General features: G+C 41.9%; 1 protein-coding gene and 1 non-coding gene across 7 annotated transcripts in view; one reads left to right on the top strand and one right to left on the bottom strand.

Annotated features, from left to right (window-relative positions):
- MAP2K5 (mitogen-activated protein kinase kinase 5) overlaps positions 1 to 19,292 on the bottom strand; it is a 235,646-nt gene extending 216,354 nt beyond the window's left edge. For 5 of the 6 annotated variants that reach the window (XM_032480890.1, XM_032480891.1, XM_032480888.1 and 2 more), the window contains exons 1-3: positions 18,598 to 18,759; positions 12,456 to 12,504; positions 316 to 383 (exon numbers count right to left, since the gene is read on the bottom strand). In XM_032480890.1, the coding sequence (XP_032336781.1) occupies positions 316 to 383; positions 12,456 to 12,504; positions 18,598 to 18,732 (252 nt within the window). In that variant the 5' untranslated portion in view covers positions 18,733 to 18,759. Of the gene's footprint in view, positions 1 to 315; positions 384 to 12,455; positions 12,505 to 18,597 lie in introns of all 6 variants that reach the window. The other variant, XM_006184035.3, reaches the window with a different exon arrangement.
- On the top strand, positions 14,544 to 14,648 carry LOC116664626. The gene has a single exon (XR_004321144.1). It is a non-coding gene; the product is annotated as a U6 spliceosomal RNA (small nuclear RNA).
- Positions 19,293 to 21,934: the final 2,642 nt, after the last annotated feature.

The raw sequence follows: 21,934 nt of genomic DNA on the forward strand, positions 1-21,934 counted from the left end.
AGGGGTTCATTTTTAATGAGCCGTTACTTTAAGTACTGCATAAAAAATACAGGAAATTGATAGTCCATTTAGTCTGCACCATACCTAATGCAAAAGTCATTAAGATGCATTATTCTTAATGTTCATGATATGATCAGTAAGTGCCTTTCAAAAAGAATGCCCTTAACTTTCACGTAAGGAAATCTTTAAAAAGATTATATATTATATAGAAAAATATTACAGCAACTGTGATTTACTTTTATATCTTCACTATGCCAAGAAACAGCATCCTCGATTACATGAACTTTTAAAAAAAGTCATTTGTAATATACTTACATATGACAGCATTGCCTTCATTTCTTCATCACTTCTCACCGTAATTCGATCACCATCTTCATCTTCATCTGTTTAAAAAGCAACATCATGCAAGTCATACGATTTGCATTTGTGTAATGTACAAAAACTACATCAACCAGGAACGTAATATAATTGGTTTGTACAACGTGATACCCAAATCCTCAACACCACATTTTAGGGATGGTGACATTATTAGTTTGTTGGGGTTTTCTTGTTGCTGTTCGGAAAACAACCACAATCTCAATAAAGAACTAAAAATTTTAGGGAGAGCTGAAAATTAAAATAGTGCTCGCATCATTCATGACACATATCTAAGTTAAGGTGAGCAGAACTAGAGTATGACTAAATAGGTTTCGTTAGGAGAACATTAAAAACCAAAGAGAGGCCAGTCTTATTCAACTAATAGTACTTTTTCTTTTCCCACATGGCAACCCATCCCTCGATCCCTCCATCACCCTTTCTCCCAGGCAATCTACCGCGTAAATAATAGCATAATAAAAATGGCTAACATTTCCTGAATACTGCTATACACAAGGCACTGAGATTTATGCTCCACACACAATATCCCCTTAACAACCTCACAACGATCCCCTGATGTGGACAGTACGACTTGATTATCATCACTCCCTTGATGCAGAACTGGGAGCCTCGTGTAGGGTTAACGTCAACTCTAACGGTTCTCATCATCACCCACTTGACCTTGTAGCTCTCCTCTTTCCCAACTGCTCCATTTGTATTGGGTATTCTGGGACCACAGTAAGCTTCAAATGGTGGTCTGTGCTACTGTGAAATTATTTAATGGTCCCAAAACTAGAGTGTAATAAGACTTCCCAAAATACTTAACCAGAATGGATACATTTGAGTAAGTGGATCATCAAAGTAGCCACAACCGGAAACAATGTACTTATTTCATTGATGCTTCTCTTATTCAAAATAGTTTTGAAATACCTCTTCAAAATAGCTTTAAGAACCTGAAGATAAACCACGTGAACATATCAGATCTCATTTTTAGCCCTAAATGGAACTGTTCATCTGATCAGCCTACACAATCTACCAGGCAGGACCAAGAATGACTTTTGGCTGTTTCTAAATATTTAGTTACTTCACTCTTCTAAAGATAAAAGTCTGTGAACTGGAGAACAGCCTATGCAGTAGACTCTACATGTATAGCTGAAAGAAAAATGCCAAAACATTTTGAGCGATGGCAGCACTGCTGGAAGACACAGCCTCCCAGGGGGACAACTTGGAAGGGACAGGATCTCTCTCATTTTCGTGCCTCAGCTCTGGTGCACTTGTTAAACTGTGTTATTATTATTTGGCGGGGGGGGGGGTTGCTCTTGGGCATCTAATTGCTGATTTGATCAGGTGCAAAGAACATGATCCCAGGCACTAGAGAAAAAGACAGATCTCTCATCATAAAGACAGTAAGCTAGCGTGACATGCTCTGGGGACTCTCACTGAAAATGCAAGGAGCTCAGTTCAGCACCTGGATCTCAGCCCAGCACCCCTCAGCGGGCCTTCCCTCCTGTCCACCTACAGTTCTTAAGCTATCCCCCTACTGGTGACCAGGCCCTGGGAGCCCTGAGAGGGAGCTTGTATTCGCTCCTAAATAACCACTTCAGAGCAAAATGCTACCTGCTTTTTCTCCTCAACAGCCAACAGCAACCTGACAGCATGAGGCAGACTGGCACTTGTGCCTGCCCTGCTCAGTGACCAAGCCAACAGCCCTCACTGGGGTCTTCTCTCTAAAGCAACTGTTACCTGGATCTGAGATACCGTTCACTCCCGCAGAGTTCCCACCTCGATGTAAATCGGTATCATCAAGTCACAGTGTCTGAATATCTGCGTAGCTGGGAGCCGTCACAGTCACTACTGGTGTCATTACTACCAAGAGTTGCACACAGGGGTCACTGTCAGTAACAAAGAAGGCACATTCCTACGGAGGTTACATATATAAAGGACTACACAGAAATCCAGCATTTTCCTTCCCTCTCTTTTTTTTTTTTTTAAGACACAAATTAGGAGAGAAATGCTATTCTAGTTTTGGAAACAGAAGGAGTTTCTACACAGGTTTGAGAAACTAGTATTTCCAAGGTTAAGTCAAAAAACTTTCTTGCAAACGCAGGCAACAAAAGGGGCAAAATGATACTGTATAAAGGGATATATTACCACACATGAAAGCACTTTACATTTTTGTTTTAAAGCCAAATCAAATGATCAGTTTGGATGTGGACTAAAATGATTTGTTCCTGATGAAGTCCTGAACTTGGTAAAATTTCCAGCCTGAATAAAGTAGCTTTTTGTAAATCTCACCTCTACACCAGAGCTAGCTATAGAGATGGTCACCACACAGGGACAGATAACATTCAAGTTCAACATTCACAAGGCCTCAGCAAGGCACTTGTTCACATGGAACGAGGAAGTGCTTCGAGTTTAATACAACAGGTGAAAAACCTTTTTATAATTTGTAAAGGGAGGGCACAGATTCCAGAAGAAATCATTTAAACACCGTTTTCTCTAAATCAGTAACAACAACAAGAACAAAAAATAGTTCTTTAAGCTCTCAGAGCCGAGGCTTGAACATTTAAGGTGACTTAGAACAAAGGATTCTGGAATTCTATGAAATCTAGGCTGAGATAATTTCAGCAAAAAACTGTGAGGGAAGTCAATTACCAGAAAAATCATACATATGTAACATACACAACATATATAACCAAGCACACATACATAAAAAATGTAGCAGTTCCATGGAAAGCAGCTATGAAACACTAAAGGGTACTTTGTGTTAAGTGGACAAAGAAACTGAGGACAAATGGCCAGAACAGTTTTTGGTGCAAACTTAGAGTTAAAGTGTTGCAGCTGTCCCATAAAGAGACAAGGTAGGTTGAAAGATGCATCCTGATAAAGCCTGAGGATAAAACCAGGTGTATATGACACAGTGATGAACAGTTCTTACGGATTAACAAGAGACTCCATTTCACATAGGTACTGTTTTCCCTTACAGAAACTGCTCTTTGGAGGGCTGTTTGCTTCACTCTTTAATATCTGTAATTAGTAGTTTTAATGAAGACTTCCTGTTCTTGTCAGAAAGGAGACTGAGTTGGAAAAGTAATTATACATAAGAGAAGACTAATGATTCTGGTCCAAGGGCAAAATCCAAGCTATCAGACCCTGATGGCAACCCAAGAGCAAAGCACAGGCCTTGACATTTCAAATGAGAATACACATCTCTCTCAAGACAAGGGATTCCAAGGGAGGCATAAAAATAACCAAACAGGTGCATGAAAAGGAGCTCCATATCTGTAATCATCAGGGAAACAGAAATCAAAACCACAGTGACATATCATCTCACACCTGTTACACAGCTAGCATCAAAAAGACAAGAGATAGCAAATGTTGTGAGAGTGTGGAGAAAAGGGAACCCTTGTGTACTGTAGGTGGGAAGGTAAGCTGGTGCAGCCACTATGGAAAACAATATGTGATTCCTAAAAAAATTAAAATTACATTAACTTATGATCCAGCAATCGTACTTCTGGGTCTATATCCATAGGAATTGAAATCACAACCTCACAGAGAGACCTGCACTCCAATGTTCATTGCAACAGTATCACAATAGCCAAGATATGTAAACAACCTACTTGTCCATCAATGGATGAATGGATATAGAAGATGTGTGTGTGAGTGTACAAACACACACACACACGCACACATGCAGAGGAATATTATTCAGCCAAGAAAAAGAAACACGGATGATGAAACTTGAGGGCATTATGCTAAGTGAAGTAAGTTAGAGAAAGACAAATACTGTAAAATATCACTTATATGTGGAATCTAAAATAACCCAAACTCAAGAGAAACAGAGTAAAGGTTACCAAGGGCTGGAGGGTAGGAAAATGGGGAGATATCTGTCAAAGAGTATAGCCTTCCAGTAATAAGGTTAACAAGGTCTGGGGACCTAATGCACAGCATGGTGATTATAGTTAATAACACTGTGTCATATACTTGAATGCTGCTAAGAGAATAGATCTTAAATGTTCTCACTACAAAAAAGAAATGGTAAGTATGTGTCAGGATGGACATGTTAGCTAACACTGTGGTGGCAATCATTTTGCAATATGTAACTGTCAAATCAACATGTGTATGCCTTAAACTTACACAATGTTATGTGTCAGTTATAACTCAATAAAGCTGGGAAAAAATTCTTTAAATGAAGCAAATGAATTGACAGGAATGAGAAGTGAGGGAAGGGTAAGAAAGCAGAAATATACACCAAGCAATTAAGTATGACAATAACTTAAAATCCTTTTCTGAAGAAAAAGTTGGACATACACAGCCAGCCTATCTAGCAAAGACTCTGGCTACTGGCCTATCAAATTGGATTAGCTTTAAAAAGTACATTAACTGGAATCGTAAATCATAAAAACTCACTAAAATGGTGCAAAGAGTTTCAAAGGTATAAATATACTGAAGAGCACTAGAAAGCCAAGGCACTAAGTAGAGACAAGTAGAAAAAAAATACTTTGAACTCTTTTTGTCTTACACATGGAGGTTCTTTGCCATCTGACCAAAAAAGCATTACTAGATATGGCCAAGGTGGGGGGGGGGGGATCCGATACCCTGGTTCACAATGAGAATTCCAGGCTTCTCTCGTTGCCTGGAGCACAGTAGTATGATTTTCCAGCACATTAGGGAAGCAAAAGTAGAACCAGAAAGTCTATGTACTGGCTGGATTTTGTTAATGTCACTTAAAATGGAGGAAAGAATCCTAGCAAGATACCAAATAGAGTGCAGCAGATGGTAAACAAATATTATGAAGCAATCTTCACAAAATCTGCAGTGTGTCACAAATATACAAAATGGCAGAGTTTGGGAAAAGAGAATCATAACGGGCCATATGTTGTTAGCGATTTTATTTGAAGCAACATGCAATCCAAAAGAGAAACCAAGAGGAGGAACATAAAGGCCCAATAGAGGAGAGGCAGCCTCAGGTAAGGGGCGGTCAGGATGGCAAGCGGGGCGCCTACCGAGTCAGCAGCAGACAGAGAGCAGACTCCGGGGAGCGCCCGGCCCACCGGCACCCACCACTGTGGCAGGGCTCAGGTGGGCTTTTGAGAGAAACAACCTAGCATCTACCAAGAGCAACAGAAAGTCAAGCCAATACTGTATTTTATATGTCATTTGTCATATCACTTCAGTGCCAGGGAAGAGTCGATTAGAATTACAGCAAAGGCATTTTTCTCAGGCAAGAGGAAAGAAATGAAAACACAACTGTAGAGGTTAGAAAGACATCAACAGGAAATTACCAGAAAAGTCGTCAAGTTTAGAGCCCTTCTCAGGTGTGGAATCTGAGATCTGGTGCGGACTAGAGGTCATAGTGTCCGTGGCTGAATCTTCACATCCGTGAGGTGTAATTTCGCCCCAGGCCTCGCACCGCTGCTTCTTCTTCACTTCTTTGCTTCCTTTCTCTTTCCAAAAAATGTGTAAGCGCTGCCCACCACGCAGCAGGCAATGTTCTGGGCACTGGTACAGTTTAACAGCGGGAAAAGGAAACGTCCTGCCCTCATGGAGTTTGCACTCTACTTAAAAGGGATGAGGAAGTGAACCCCACAGGTATCTGGGGAGAGAATGGTTCAGGCAGAGGGAACAGCTAATGCTAAGGCCCTGAGGCAGAAGACTAGCCTGGCATGGTCAAAAGAATGACAGAAAGCCAGAGTAGCTGGAAGAGAACTGAGAATGAGGTGGGGGAGAGAGGCAAGTTCAGAGAAGTAATGGTAGGGCAGGGTTGGGGGCAGACGATGAAGTGCAGGGCCTTGAAGGGCACGTTAAGGACTTGGCATTCACTCCCAAGTGAGATGGAAACCACCAGAGGATTTGGAGTGTAGTGACCGCACTTAACTTCTAAAAGGATCACTTTGGCTGCTGTGTGGAAAAGAGGCCATGTGGGGCAAAAGCAGAAACAGGGAGACCAGTTAGGCAACCACCGTCCTAGCCTAGGTGAGAGGGGCTGGTGGCCTAAAACGGGCTGAGGTTTTGAGCAGTCATCACATGCTGGATGTATTTTAAAGGCAGAGCTAACCAGATTTACTGATGGATGCGCTCTGGACGGCTTGTCCACGTTACTTCATTCCTTTAAGCAGCCGTGCATTCCAGAAACACATGTTGAGAGTATACTATGTACCAGGTACTACACTGGGTTTCTAGGGATTCAAAAAGGAGCAGCACCGTCTCTGCCCTTAAGGAACAACTGGCCTTGTGCTTAGGTAAGACTTAAACCTCTTAATGCTCACGTGAAATAGCCAGACTACTAACACCTACTCCTACTAATAAATACTTTCCTAAGACTAAAAAAGATTTGTACTTTTCACATCGACACTATGAAATTTGAATAAATTAAAGCTCTCTTCAAATCATCTCAGATTCGAGGTACACAATTCTTAGGTGTTATATAATTTGTAGACTCAGTGTATGTCTACTGTTAATTACAATTTTCATTAACCTACCCAGCTTTATTTACAGGACAACCGGTTATCTTTTACATATGCTATAGCTTAAGCAGATAAAACTTCATTTTTCCCAGAATTTTTCCAGAAACTCACAAAACAACTGAAAAAGATTCCATTCAATGAGAAATGAGAATAAAATAATCACCATTGAAGAAAAACAAATAAAGTAAAGATTTATCCTATAGTCATATTTTCTGAACCAAAATTCAGACATGATTTGATGAGTGTGAAGATATTTAAGAGGGCCACAGACCAAAAGATGTGAAGTCAGAGCATCATGGAAAAGCAGGGCCATATGGCATTTATAGATATAAGTCAGCATTTGTCTACATAGGCTTAAAACGCCATCTTTCAAGTCACCAGTAAGATCTTACTATCCAGCAACACGAGCCCAACAGTCATTTTACAGCAGTGGCGTCTTGTCTAGAGAAAGTCCAGGGAAAGGAACACATGTAACAGACACGCACAGGAAACTCATTAATGGGCACAGTGGATTTCCGTCACCTCATGTGTTGGTGTACTCATTAATCTGCTAATAAAACTGTGCAAATCAGCAGGGGCCTTTGGGCCCACAGCATATGGAAGGCCACCACATGCAAACATACAAGATATTCTATGGTTATGGAATTTAGCTGCATCTTGGAAGTGTTCTCACATTTGGGAAAAGACAAATTAGTCAATAACCAGTGTGGAGTCAACTGTCTATCTGCTTGAAAAATAAAGTTGGCTCCCCTTCTGACTCCTCCTTTCACCAAAATAAAATGAAGATGGCACAAGAATTTTTTTAAAAATCTTCTGTGTAATAAAAATGCATGCTGTTTTACAAAATAAAAAAATCTACACAAATACATATTTATAACATACTTAAAGTGCATGTTTACTTAATCCTATTAAAGTGGAAAGAAAAGAGAATATAAATGAATGTTTTTTCAACATCTTGGAATGTGGAAGACCTTTCTAAGCATGACATAAATTGAGAAGTCACAAAGGAAAATAGGATAAATCTGACCATGTGAAAACTTAAAACTTCTCCATGGGGGAAAAAAAATGAGAAAAAAAGACCAAAACAAGCTGAAAGGAAAGGCAATAAACTAAACAAGAAGATTTATAATACATAAGACAAAGGGCCAATTTTCTTAATATTGGAAAGCTCTTAAATCAACTACAAAAAGACAATCTAATAGAAAAATGAGCAAAGGTGATAAATAGTTCACAGAAATTAAATACAAATGACCAAAATATAAATGAAAACATGCTCAAGCTCATTTATAATTGAAGAAACACAAAATAAAACAATAATAGAATAATCCTTTTCCACATATCAAACTGACATCAACTAAAGTCTGCTGGTACCCAGAGCTGGTGACAGTAGAGGGAAGTGGGCATTCTCAAACACTGCTTGTGGGAATGCAAACCGGTCCTAACTTTCGAGGAGCAATATGGAAATAGCTATTAAGATGTAAAAGACGGATACTCTTCATTTCAGTAGTTCTAAATCCTAGAAATTTTATCCTACAAACACATTTCTACAATGTGGAAAACCATAAGACAATGCTGTTGACTGCAGCATTTTTTCTTTCTAATACTACTGAAAAACTGGTAACAACTTAAACTTAAAACTGGTCCATCAATAGGTTAAATAAAGTTATAGTCACAGAATTAAGTATAATGTAATCATCCAAAAGAATGAAGTTGATTTGTGCACACTGATGCTGGAAAGACTCCCAACATATACTATTGAGCGGGGGCAGAGGAAACTGGTTGCAATATAGTGTATATCATGTATGAAAAGCTTTCTGTAAGGACAGAGAAGAAACTGTTAACTAGTGAATTGGGGAAATGAGGACTTTTACTTCTTGCTTTATTTCAATACTGCTTGAATTTTTAAAAAATATCTATACTTTCTCAACTAAAAAAAAAAAATCAGACACTGTATGTTGAAAAGTAGTACTTTCATTTGTATTCTTGTTGTAAGAGGAAGAGGATTTAAAAGTGGTAAAAAGAAATTTAGGGCCATCAGTCCAATAGGTAACTTTGGCACAAACGGGCCTCCCTCCCCCATTCACCTCTAACCCCCCTTGGAAACACCACTCCCAGGGACAGAAATAAGAAAGCACAGAGCCACCACAGACCCTCTGCCCCCTCGGGACATGGGGCCCAGCCAAATGCGGGAAAATTTGAAGCTGAAGCCTGAATTGTCCACCACCAACCAATTATATCCCACACCCGGGCAACTGCACAAATAATTCTTAAAGAGCAAATTACTTACTTAGCTTTAGGTTACATGCATTTTATAATTCTCTTTTGAATACCGATATATATAATATTTTATTCTATTCAACAAGAGTGTTCCTACAAGGCACGAAGTTAAGAACAGTCAACCCTTGTTATCCACGAGGGATTGGCTCCAGGACCCCCCTGTGGACAGGACACCAAAATCTGTGGATGATCAAGTCCCTTATATACAATGTTGGTCCTTGGGATCTCCAGGTTCTGCATCCACAAATCAGGCGGATATAGAACCTATGGAAATGAGAGGGCCAACTGTCCTAAGGGCGCAGGAGTGAAACAAAAGATGGTCCCTGTCACGAAGTCATTCAACACCTAGTGAGGAAGGGGAACTCCCACACAGCCAACCAGATGGCAGGCCCAACAGGCTACCTCCTCTAGGAAAGTGCCCGGAGATTAACCACACCTGGGGGATCTGAGGTTTCACTGAAGAGATGGCATTTCTCAGAACTGAATGATCAGTAAGGTTACCTGATCTTTCCCCTCTTTTCCACTTACTCAACTCCCTCGTTTTCCCTACGTTTATGTAAAACAGGTGAATTTGACACTGTCCTTTCTCTTGTTGCTTAATTCAAATTACTAAATGTAATACCACCTCTTTGGTATAAGAAGTCAATTAGTGTTAGGTACACTTAGCAGTATTAAATCTATTACCATAAATATCTTTGGTTAAACTTTTATTTATTCAAGAGTTGTTTCAAAATATCATAAACCACCAAAAGAGCTCAGAAAGTTCAGTAAATTAGCTTACAAACTACATCTGTCCAATTATTTCTTATACATAGATCTCATTAGTGCGGATCTTTGGTATAGAAAATAAGGCCACCCTAGAACAATCATGAAAAAAAGCCAGTCTAAGATTTTAAGTCTGTAATAGAAAGTACATGAAAATGTAAGCACAAAAAACAAACAGCTATCATTATTTTGTCTCTCTGTATTTTTTATCTTAATCTTTCCACCTAAAACTGGTCTGGATGCAGATGGTACAGCACTTGCTGAGGGAAAAAAAGGAAAGCGATCTTCTAAGAAGTTAAACCTAGGAGTTTAAACATTTTTTCTGTTAGGTTCAAGTATACTTTTCAGTGTTAGTTACCACAAATATTTCTTTAAACAAAGTTTTATTTATTCAAGAGTTGTTCCATCATACCCATAAACTGTAAGCCGCAAACCACACTTGACACATGTCACAGGCTTTCAACACGCTAGGTTTTAGAGAGTGCAAGTCTGACATCAGACAGAGCTGTGTTTAGATACGGGCTCCACTGCTTCCTACCTGACCACCTTCAGCAATCTTCTGAGCTTCGGTTTCTTCACAGGTACACTTGCCCTACCTCGCAGAGTTGCTGCCAAGATTAGCAACAGTCCAACTAAATCATCTAGTACCTCGCCTGGCCATCAACAGATGATAGCTAAAATGATCGGTATCACTCCCATGAACCCCAGCTCTGGAAGCCAGTACAGCACAGGCATATCGAGCCACTGTGAGGGACCCAGAAAGCAAGAAGTACAAAGTACAAGTTGTTTTCTTTTTCTTTTTTTTTTTTGGCCATGCTTAAAAACAATCAGAATACACGATTTCAAGAATTATGACAACTCTCAGACCAAGTCTCAACTGCGTCTGAGAACCTACACGTGAGAACTTCCTCTTTACCACTTACTAGCCGTGAGGCTCGAGCGAGTGGCTTAGCGGAGATGTCCTCTCCTCGGAGCTAGTAACCGTCCTTCCAAGGACTTCCTGGGGGCCTTGTGAAGCTTAAATTAAATGAGATCACCCATGGAACTCTCTCTACCCCGCAACTGCCAACAGGAAGCGCTCCAAATGTTAACTCTCAGACTGTCCATGAAATCCCTGGCACCCCCAAGGAGTTACCGCAAGGGGTCTGAGAAGCTTGCAACACTACTATGTATTCCAGATATACAGCCTATTTTTCAATAGTATATGGAGTCCAGTGTGGCTAATAAAATACTAATTATGTTAAGAATTCTACTCAAGTAGCTTTTAAAACCAGGAGATGATTGTTGAAGAATATTCAACAGCGAATAGGAAACAGCAATAGAGAAATACATAAAGTAACAAGTGTGCTCATTGAGCCAACTTTTCCCCCATTCTAGCCCAAGTCTACTTTCCAGGGGAAACCACCAGAAAGCACTGCTGGGGGCACTTTTCAGATCCCTGTCTCTCAGTATACACATGAAGTTGGAAGGAGGAGGAGGGATTAAATATTTTACAAAATGGGATCATACCACAGATAGTTTGTTTAATTCAATAATATATCATGAATATATTTCCATGTCAATGTTTAAAATCCTCATTCTTTTTAGCCACTGCTTAATGCTTCAGACTATGGATAAATAATTAACCCACTACTGTAGGCATTTAGCTGACCTCTTGTTTTTTGCTATCAAAAATACTTCTACCAATGAACAACTTTGGCTGAGGGGCATTCAACACATGCGTAAGTAGTATTTCTGTTGGACAGCTTCCTAAAAGTGGATGTGCTCAAAGGTTTTGAACATTTTATATTTTGTTAAGGATCGCCAAACTGCCCTCTAAGAGAACATAAATAAAAGAGAGGATACTGTACTCTGTCTTTAACCATTTGCTTAAAAAACTAGAACAAAAAATATACAATCATGTGGAGAAATGGTACATTTTGCTTCATAGAAACGTGGCCCACATTAAAAAAAAAAAAAAATAGGGACCACAGTTACAAATACTTACTTTATCCTTCTTAACACCAGACCCCTGTGCTACTGACTAACTTAACAATACTCAGCCCCTGACCAACCTGGACTGGTTTTCTAGTACACCCTGCCCTTACCCCAGTCCCCAAGCCAGTTGGTCTGGTGGGGCGTGGGGAAGGCTCAAGACCTGAAGTGTTTCCGTCATCATTTAAAAGCCGTGCCAAGTCCCACTAAAACAGAATTATTCCAGGCAACGTTCACTTAAAAGCTCTACTCTGTTGCTGTTTTAAAGCAGCAAAGGATTAAAATCTTTTAATCAATAATCATTGGCCTACAGGTAGTTTACACGCTTCATTTTGTCCAACAATATTATTACAGTGAAGAGCAAGAGCAGATAAAGGTCATGTTGGTAATTAAAGCTATATTATAGAAATACGCACACCCAAGATATGATTAAATAAGAAAATATTACTCGGTCCAGTATCATCATTAAACTTGCATTAATTTATAAATATTTAAATGTACCATATGATGATCATAAATAATCTGTTTTTGTCAGTTTCTAAAGTAATGCAACCCATAAACCCTTTGAAAAATTACTGCAGAAAGAAACAGTCAAGAAAGTGTACGAGCCAGACTTACATTCAAATGCTGTGGTTGTTGCTTCAGGCAGAACCTGGCCTATCACATCCTAAACAAAGAAAGAATAAAGAAACACAATTAGCCATCTTCTTTATTGCTAACATGTGGCAAATCCTAGAGGAAATATGAGAACCTGGGAGAGATTTTCTGAAATGCTGGTGTAAACTATAAAAACATTAGCTCATAATCACACTTAGCCCAGCAATCTAAGTCCAGAGTTTAAATCTCTATTCTGGAGTTTAAATCTCTATTTGGGGCGGGAGGGGGGAAGAGGGTCTTTAAAAAATCCTTCCTACTTTGTATTAGTAACATAATGTTTTACTCTCAACAGTGAAGACAAATATACTGTTGTGTATTTACAAAAAAAAAAAAATAGGTTTCTTCTATGGGAGGCTGTAGGAAGAAGGTACTGTTAGTAGAAAAGGAGGTCTGGGGAGTTGGCCTGGGTTTGAATCTCAGCTCTGCACTGTGTGACTGGAAACAAATTACTCAACCTCTCTGAGCCTTAATTTGATTATCCTCCAATATAGGTCTAGTAATGCTTACAGAGGTAATGTAAAAAGTATTAAGTAATGTAATAAACATGAGCTACACTGGCAACATTCAAAAAACTTGCTTCTTTTTTTTAATTGAAGAATAGTTAGTTTACAATGTGTCAATTTCCAGTGTATAACACATTGCTTCAGTCATATGTGAATACACATATATTCATTTTCATATTCTTTTTCACCATAAGCTACTATAAGATATCCAATATAGTTCCCTGTGCTATACAGTATAATCTTGTTTATCTATTTTATACTTACCAATAAGTATCTGCAAATCTCAAACTTCCAATTTATGTCTTGATATGTAACTACCAACACCTGGCCTTGCACTCACAGTGGGAAGACTTCAAAAAGACAAGTTTCCATGGATATAAATCGATAATACTACATTTAATAGAAACAATTCTTATCAACCTTTACTTTTGAGCAACTGAAAAACATATTTACTGACACCGAAATAAAGTTAATCTAGCCTACAAGAAAAGAGTTTACGTGCATATACAATCTGGTATCAATGTTTAAATGAACCTATAAAGTTGAAAACACTTGAAAAACAGTCTGCAGGGACAGCTTAATTAAAGAGGCACAGAGCACTGTTGACAAATAGTTCTGGAGAAAGTGACCCTCCCCCATGTCCGGTCCAACCCAAGTGGCCTGCAAGCCTCACTGCTCTGGGGGAGCTCTGCCAGTATGTCCCTCCTGGGCTGCACCAGAACTGTCGCCAGGCAGCCTGGGGACAAAGCTGCCTGCAGTATTTCTCAGCAGGGAGCCCAGAGCCCTCCTTACCAGGGCACTTAGAGGAGTGGCGGCTGCAACTTCCTTCTAAAGGTGGCCTTTTAGAAGCTTTTGCTGCAGTGGCAATTTGCATAATAGCCTTGTCTCTACAGTGCTTTTTTATTTTTTTACATAAATCTGTGTATATAGAATTGATCAAAGGGAACTATCTTAGGCAACCTTTACTCATTAGAGCCAAAAGAGATTTTTTTTTTCCTTTCTGGCTCTAGGATTAGCAAATGAAACACCAACCTTTTGAGGAAATGTTTGTAAAAGATTTTAGTGCTGAAAAAAATTCTTTCTACCTACTTGTAGGCAAAAAGTGTGTAATGACAGGTAAATGAAAACTGCAGAGCGAGCATGGAAAACATAGGCAGCCAGTGTAAGGCCTAAGAGTGTGGACAGGAGCCAGAATGCTGGGGTTAGACCGTGGCTCTGCCACTTAGTCACTGGATGGCTGAATCTCTCTGTGCCTCAGTTTCCTTCTGTGTAAAATGAGATCATAACTGTTCCTACCTTGTAGGACTAAGGAGTTAATATTTGCAAAGTGTTTACAAGACTGTCTAACGCATGGTAAGTATTAACGTCTATTAAATAAATAAAACTAGTCACTGATGACTGGAACATTACAAATCTTACTGCACAATGAAACTCACATGTTTCAGCACCTGACAATGAGTAAAGGATGGTCTCTGGTTCAGTTACTTCATCATTCCAAAGCATGTACTGAGGACTAGCCAGTATTGGTTTAAAAAAAAGGTGGGGTGTGCTCACTTCAGCAGCACATATACTAAAATTGGAATGATACAGAGATTAGCATGGCCCCTGCACAAGGATGACATGCAAATTCATGGAAGTGTTCCATTTTTTTTTAAAAAAGGGGGGGGAGCACCCTCCACTTCCCCAATCCTCCAAGTCTAAGTTATCACTGCTTATTTTCCAACAACCAATCTTTTATTTATTTATTTTTTTTGAAGGGGGTACTGGGAATTGAATCAGGACCACATGCATGCTAAGCACACACTCTACCACTGAGCTGGACCCGCCCTGCTCCAGACAACCAATCTTGAGATGTGAACCCTACAGCATTAGCCAACTAACTTAGGATCCTTCCTACTTGTGAATAGCAGACCCCATGGAACAGCAAATGTCTAGTAACTAGCCTGAAAACCCTGCCAGGCTGCAAGGGCATCCTTTGCCCATCAACATAAACAAGGAGCCACACCTACTTTACAGCTAGTGTTGGGGGAAAGAGAAAGAAAAAGCAAATCTGATTGAGAGAATCATGAGAATCACATGAACACTACCAACCATCTTGTTCCGTCAAAGCAAATAAAGTGGGGCTATCATAACGACAAAGGGCTAAAAAGTTTGAAAGCCACTCTCTACTGGTCTTTTCTAAGCAGGCACATTTAATTTTACGTGTATTTGCTAGCTGTATTTTAAGTGATGATTTATTTCAAAACGACCCTGTCTTATTCTCAACATTTTACGTTACCCTAAAGAAGGTTTCAAAAGAAAACGGGAGTTTATGTCTCTTGATGATGATCTTTTCTTGATCCTTTTCTTCTCCTTCCTTACAGTAAATCAGTCAAAGAAATGGCAAACCAAAAACATAAATGAGCAGCTACAACGTGCCAGGAGAATAAAGATCATAAATTCTTGACTTTAGGAAGATTGTAATCTGTAACAAGGGTAAAGACAAACCTAAAAGACTAACTATTCAGAGCACTTACAGTACAAGAAAAGGGCCAGACAAAAGACATAAATGAGCAAACAGTAGTTTGTAACTCAGGAGGCAGCAAAAGCACAGTCCCGGTTTAGACAGAAACTTCACAGATGAGGGGAAATCTGGGCTGGGAGCTGGGAGAGAGGATTCAAGCAGCAAGATCTCCTGCACAGTCTTCCCCAGACTGGAAGCTGTGTCATCAAGGAAGAAGAGAACCACAGAAAGCTCAAAAACGCAAAGCCCAAATGCCTCTGCCCACGAAGACCAGCGAGGCCTCCTTCACACCACAGCCAGTCCCTCATCATTCAGATGAAGGACACAGGGCTGGAGAAACCCAGGGCCCTGCCCCAGGGCGTCCGAGCCACTGGGTGGAGCTGTGATCTGAGCCCTCAGCTGCTGACTCCAAGTCCACAACACCTCAGCTACAGCTAACTCGGGGACTACAGACTGCTTCTGGCTTCTGCGTCTGGTTCCACCACAAACCAGCTGTGTGGCTTCGGCATTTTCCCCGTCCGGGGTTCAAGATTCCTCACTTGAAAACTGGAGTGAGGAGAGTGATCTCAGATGCAGGGGAACATTCCGGGTTTCACCTGGCTTTAAATTTTAAGGTTCCAAGCCAAAGATGCTGAGATGCACCTGTTGGTCTTTTGCCAATTTCCTGATGACGAGATCAGGTAAACCTGGAGAAGAGACGGCAGGAGTCTTCCAGGATTTGAGCTCATGGTTCAAAGAACTTGACAGACAGCATGGCACCTGCTGTCATGAGCCCTTCATCAGGTCTGCCCGACATAACAAGTCCCACCTGGGTTTACCTGACCAAGCACGTGTGAATGCTCTAGACGGTGCGACCACTCGTGCAAAGTTTACTTTTAGGCCAGTCATCCGTGAGCCAAGGTACAAGAGAGCTGCACGAGAAGCAGAAGGCCAGGCCGTGGCCCTTCTGCTGCGTAACAGCAGAGCACTTACCACGCAAGGTCGCTGCGAGTGCTTTATGCGTATCAACTCCAGGAGTTCCCAGAACTCAATGAGATAGGCACTATTTTTATTCCCTAAACCTTTTTTTCCCTTCTAACAGATGAAGAAACTGAAATACAGAAGACACTTGCCCAGATGAGCCTGGTAAGGCTTGCAATCTAAACCCAGTCCGCCTGGCTCCAGAGTTTGTGTTTTTCATCACTGTACCATTCCACTTAAAATAATGCCTTTTGTTGCCTCAAACGAGTAAAGTGCAAGAAAGCTCATGTCTCTTCTCATCAGGGACACAATCTCACTTACTCCTTACAAGTCTTTGAGGCAGGTCTCATTATCCCTAATTTACAAGTAAGGAAACTGAGACTCAGAGAGGTAGAATGATTTGCCTATTTAGTGGGATGGCTTGCAATTAAAACTCAACTTTCTTGATTCAAAACCTGTCATGCTGTCCACAAAACCGTAACGGCATATAACCTCTTTAAAGCTCCCCTTACACAAATATTTTAGGGTCCCATGAAGCATCAGAAACAGAGAGGAAACAGAGGTGTGCACCTCCTCCAGAAGTTTACAATCTAGTGGAGGAGACAGACAAAATTAGCACAAAACCCATGTACTTGGCTGCAGGAACAGAGAAGAGGGGCGTGTAACCAAGGCCAACTGAGAGGAAAAGTGAAGCTGGGCTTTGAAGGACAGATAGGAGTTGTCCAACTGAAGAAAGAGGCCCACTAGAGATGGCCTGGGCGCCTGAGAGAACTCAAGGTTAATTCTACGTACCTGGAGCACAGGATGCTCAAGGGAGTGTAGTGAGAGATGAAGCTGGTGCCAGACAGGCACCAGCCAATCCAGATGTGCCCAGAGGACCATGCCAAGGAATTCGGGCCTTACCATGAAGCGAGATCCACGTGCGTGTGAGTGTGTGGAGAGCTCCGGATACAGAGAGAAGGATGGCATATGTGTACAAGATTGGAGGCTGCTGGTTTACTCCAGCCTCTGCACTCCTGGCCCAGACACCCAAAAATGTGTGTGGTCTGGGTGCTCAGTAACATCCAGAACTCAAATTGAGGGTACAAGGATCAAATTTTGATTGAGTAACCTATCACAATCAACAACCACATCACAGATCCTCCTCTTCCCCAAAATGTCCACCTTATCCTGCAGGGAAGCACCGCTCTAGATCTGGTACTTGCAACGCGATCCTTGGTACATCAGCTCTGCCTTTGATAGCTCAGTGATTCAGTACAAAAAATGGGCACAATGCACTCTGTCTCAAGTAAACGCTAAAAGATATGACGTGGCGCGGCAGCGTGTGGGAATAAACACGAAGTAAAGTAAGGAAATCTGAGCTCTGGTACTGACTCTCCCACTCAAAAGCAACATGGCTTTGGAAAAGCCATTTCACCTCACTGCTTCTCTGTAACCATCTGCAAACAAAAAAAGATCAGAGGGCTCAAAAGGCCACCTCCAAGGTTATACTCAACTGTAACACACCATGATTTTCTCTGAAATACATTCTGAATATTTATTATGAAAGTCAGACGATATTTTTGACTCTTAAGATGCACATTTCCCCTTCTATTTTAACATCCCTGAAACTGGGTTTTGTACAATGTGTGGCATGTCACAGATAATCTTTCTTAGTGGTATATAAAATATCTTAAAACCTATGACATCTTAGGTTTGCTGAAATATGATTGATTAGAGCTGCCCTGTTTCCCTTTCCCACTAGTCACCAACTTCAGGGAACTCAGTAGAAACATGGCTGGATTCTGGCCAGGGGCATTCCACAAAACACTTGAGAAAAACTCTCTTCTAGATTCAGCATTTTGTATCCCAATTAGTTGCTTCTATGTGTCATGTCCCAGTCCAGTCTGTGAGCTCTTTGAGGGCAGGGGTTCAGCCCGATTCACCTCTACTCCCCCAGGGACCTGCACATTTATCAGACTTCTGTCCATGCAAATAATCGATGTTTGTGGCTGAAGCAATAAAACTGCCCCAACATGAGGCCAGCATGTCCACTAGCTCAGGCCACCAAGGTAAGATTCAATGATCAAGGTGCTGACTACCCCACAAATCCCTGCGCGCCCCTCGCTGCGACTGGCACACTGAGATTAGCACTCACCAGCACATCCCTGAAGAGTAGCTGCGGCCCGGAGTGCACTGTCCAGTCCACCGCTCCACTATTTGGAATCTTGATGCGAATCACCAGCACCTGGTTCTCCATGGCATGGAAGGGACCAAGGACCAGCCACAGCATTACAGGTTAAAAGGGCTCACATCCTGGTAGGGGGTACCCACTGGCCCCTGGTTAGGCGGGGGCTCCAAGAGGTGACAAGGGGACCGAGGGTCCGAAGACAGAGAGGGAGGGGCAGCGAAGAGAGGAGGTGGTCCGGAAGCGGCCCGCAGGCCCCCAGCCAGGCCCTGGCTGTGTGGGGCGGAGGGATGTCTCCCCGGGAGCGTGGACGGGGCGAGGGGCAGGAGCCAGTAAGAACTAGCGGAGATCAGAAGGTTCTGGAGTTAGGAAGAGGGCAAACCGGATCGTGCAGCAATCCGCCGTCTGTGTGGGCGTGAGGAGACTGCACAGAGAAGACTCCCCGTTTGGGGGAGACAGCGGCAGGTGTCCACTCCTCCTTAGAAGGAGCGGGGGGGTCCCCGACTTGAGGGGACTCAGTCTGGGGCTGTTCGGCAGGAGCCCTGGGGCCGCGGGAAAGCCGAGGGGCGCCCTCAGCAGGAGGGTCGGGAGAGGGTCCTCGGCCCCAACCCTGAGCCAGAGTGCGCGGCGCGCGCGGTTCAGCCGTGGGCACCCGAGGCCGTGCGTCCCGGCGGCGGCGGCGGCGGCGGCAGCGGCGGCGGCGGCGGCAGCGGCGGCGGCGGCAGGAGGGGGAAGGCGACGGTGCGGACACTGTTACTCCGGAACCAAAACGCGCAGCGCCGGAACCCCGGGAGCCAGCGAGGGGACCCGCCTCCCGCGGCGCCATGTTGGAAGAGGGCAGCGCCTGGCCATGCCCGCCCCCGCCCCGCCCCGCCCCTGGGAGGGCGGGGCCCGGCCGGGCTGCTAGTTCCCGAGACCGCCGCCGCCGAGTGACCGCCCGCGGCCACCGAGTGACGACCCTTTCCTTTCCCGACCCTCATTAAAGTCAGCGAGGTGAAAACATCTGACAAACGAAGGAGGAAACGGAACGAGGGCAGGGATCCTCCAAAAGCCGATTGGTGGCTTCAGATGCGTACGGTTTGCCTTTACAGAAGGCTGAGAGGATGGAACGTCAGCTCTCCTTTATCCCTGCTTGTCAGGTCCTGCACCTAAATGTTCGTGGGGGTTTGTGCATCAAATCATCAAGAGCACGGGTGCCTTTTTCTTTTCCTTCTTCCAAGTCACAGATCCAGAGGTCATCATCTTTCTCCCACACGAGCAAAGCGAGTATGGATTTTTTCAGTAAGGTCCTTCATCCCACCGTTGCCCTAAAATAGTAAACAGCCCCCTATTTAAAATCAACAGTAAATAAGTCCAGTGGAGTTTAACTGCCTGGGGACAGCTGCAGTAGTGGCATCGTCTTTTCTTATTAAACCGTTGCAAAAAATATCCGGTCTAGTCCATAAATTGTCAACTAGATAGCCATGTTTACCTAATCAGTGATGTCACAGGCAGTAGCAATAACCCTTGGTTATTTTTAAGTGACTTGTTAACCTCAGATTTTTAAATGTATAATTTTGTTGATCTATGATGTAGAAGTTTGTTTACAAATTGCAACGCGTGGGTTCGTCCTTTATCTCTAAGAAAATTGCACATACCGCTTTACTTTGAGGGACTGAATTTTGCATAAATTCGCTGCGGGATGAGTGTCATTTTTCTCTCTAATAGTCAAATAGTTGATAAATATGAGAAAAAATAATTTAAATATTGGTCAGTTTGGGTATAATACCAATTTTTTCTGCATATTTTTTCTGCCTGCTTTCGTTTTATATTTAATTTGGAAGTCCATTGTAGAAGACAAATTATCTTTTCAGTTATTGTAAATTAATGGCTTAGGTAGGAATTCATTTAGTCAGATCCTCCATATAGTGTAGGAATTGCCCCTTTCCACCTGCACTTCAGTCCTGTGAAAAATAAGCCATCTGCTCAAGGTCCCCGTGCACTTTTTATTGCAAGTTCTTTTCCTATTATTTGAGAAAATAGACCACAAAACTAGAGATTTTCCATGAAGCCTGATTTGTTAAAATGGCTTTTTTATTCATAGTACTATGGGGAAAATCAACTCAATTTGTACTTTCAATTCTTTTGGACATATACCCACAAGTAGAATTGCTGAATCATATAATAATTCCGTTTTTCACCTGTTTGAGGAGCTGCCTTTTTCCACAATGGCCACACTATTTTGCATTCCCACCAATAGCCCAAGGGTTCCAGTTTCTCCACATCTTCACCAACAATTGTTATTCTCTGTATTTTTGCTAGAAGCCATCCTAGTGGGTGTGAGGTGATACCTGATTGTGGTTTTGATTTGCATTTCCCTAGTGATCAGTGATGTTCACTATCTTTTCCTATGTTTGTTGGCCATTTGTTTATTTTCTTTGGAGAATTGTCTATTCAAGTCCTTTGCCCATTTTTAGTTGGGTGATATATCTTTTTTGTTGCAAAGTGATTTTTTAATGAGAAAAACTAACATTTTAGTGTTACACCTTCAGAGAATTCATCTTGTTTTACCATCCTAACCAAGTGATGAAGGTTAACATCACCAGTGATAAGTCAATTTGATGTTGCATACTCTCTGATATGATGCAGTAGGAATGGACATTTAACCTCTGTGGTCTTCTTCCCAAAACTCATAACCCCAAACTAATTAGGAGAAAATCTCAGACAAACCCAAATTGAGGGATATTCTCCAAGATACCTCACAAGTACTCTTCAAAACTGTCAAGATCATTAAAAAAAAAGAAACTGTCACAGACCTGAGGAGACTACAAAAGACACAAGAGACATGATGATTAAATGTAATGGATCGCCAATGAAATCCTGAAACAGAAAAAGGACAGTGATGAAAAACTGGTGAAATCCAAATAAAGTCTGGAGTTTTGTTAGTAATAAGGTACCAGTGTTGACTTCCTAGTTTCGATATGTGTACACTGATTATGTAAGATGCTAATGTTAGGGGAATCTGGGTGAGGGTACTTGGGAACTCTCTGTACTGTATTGCAACTTTTCTGTAAAACTAAAATTATTGCAAAATTAAAACCTTTTTTAAACTGCCTTGCATTTTGACACGTTTACAATAATGTCTGCGGTTCAGTGGAAGTCTATGATGGTTGTTGTCTCAGTCTGGACGGTGGTGATGGTGGTGGTGGTGGTGGTGGTGGTGGAGGAAAGGCAAAGGTGCAATTGAGACTCAGGACAGGAAATGCTCATGGTAATTGCATTCCCATTACTCAATGCACTTTGCCTTCAGAATCCACTCATTCAATCA

Source organism: Camelus ferus, chromosome 6 (genome assembly GCF_009834535.1).
Source record: "Camelus ferus isolate YT-003-E chromosome 6, BCGSAC_Cfer_1.0, whole genome shotgun sequence".
NCBI lineage: Eukaryota > Metazoa > Chordata > Mammalia > Artiodactyla > Camelidae > Camelus > Camelus ferus.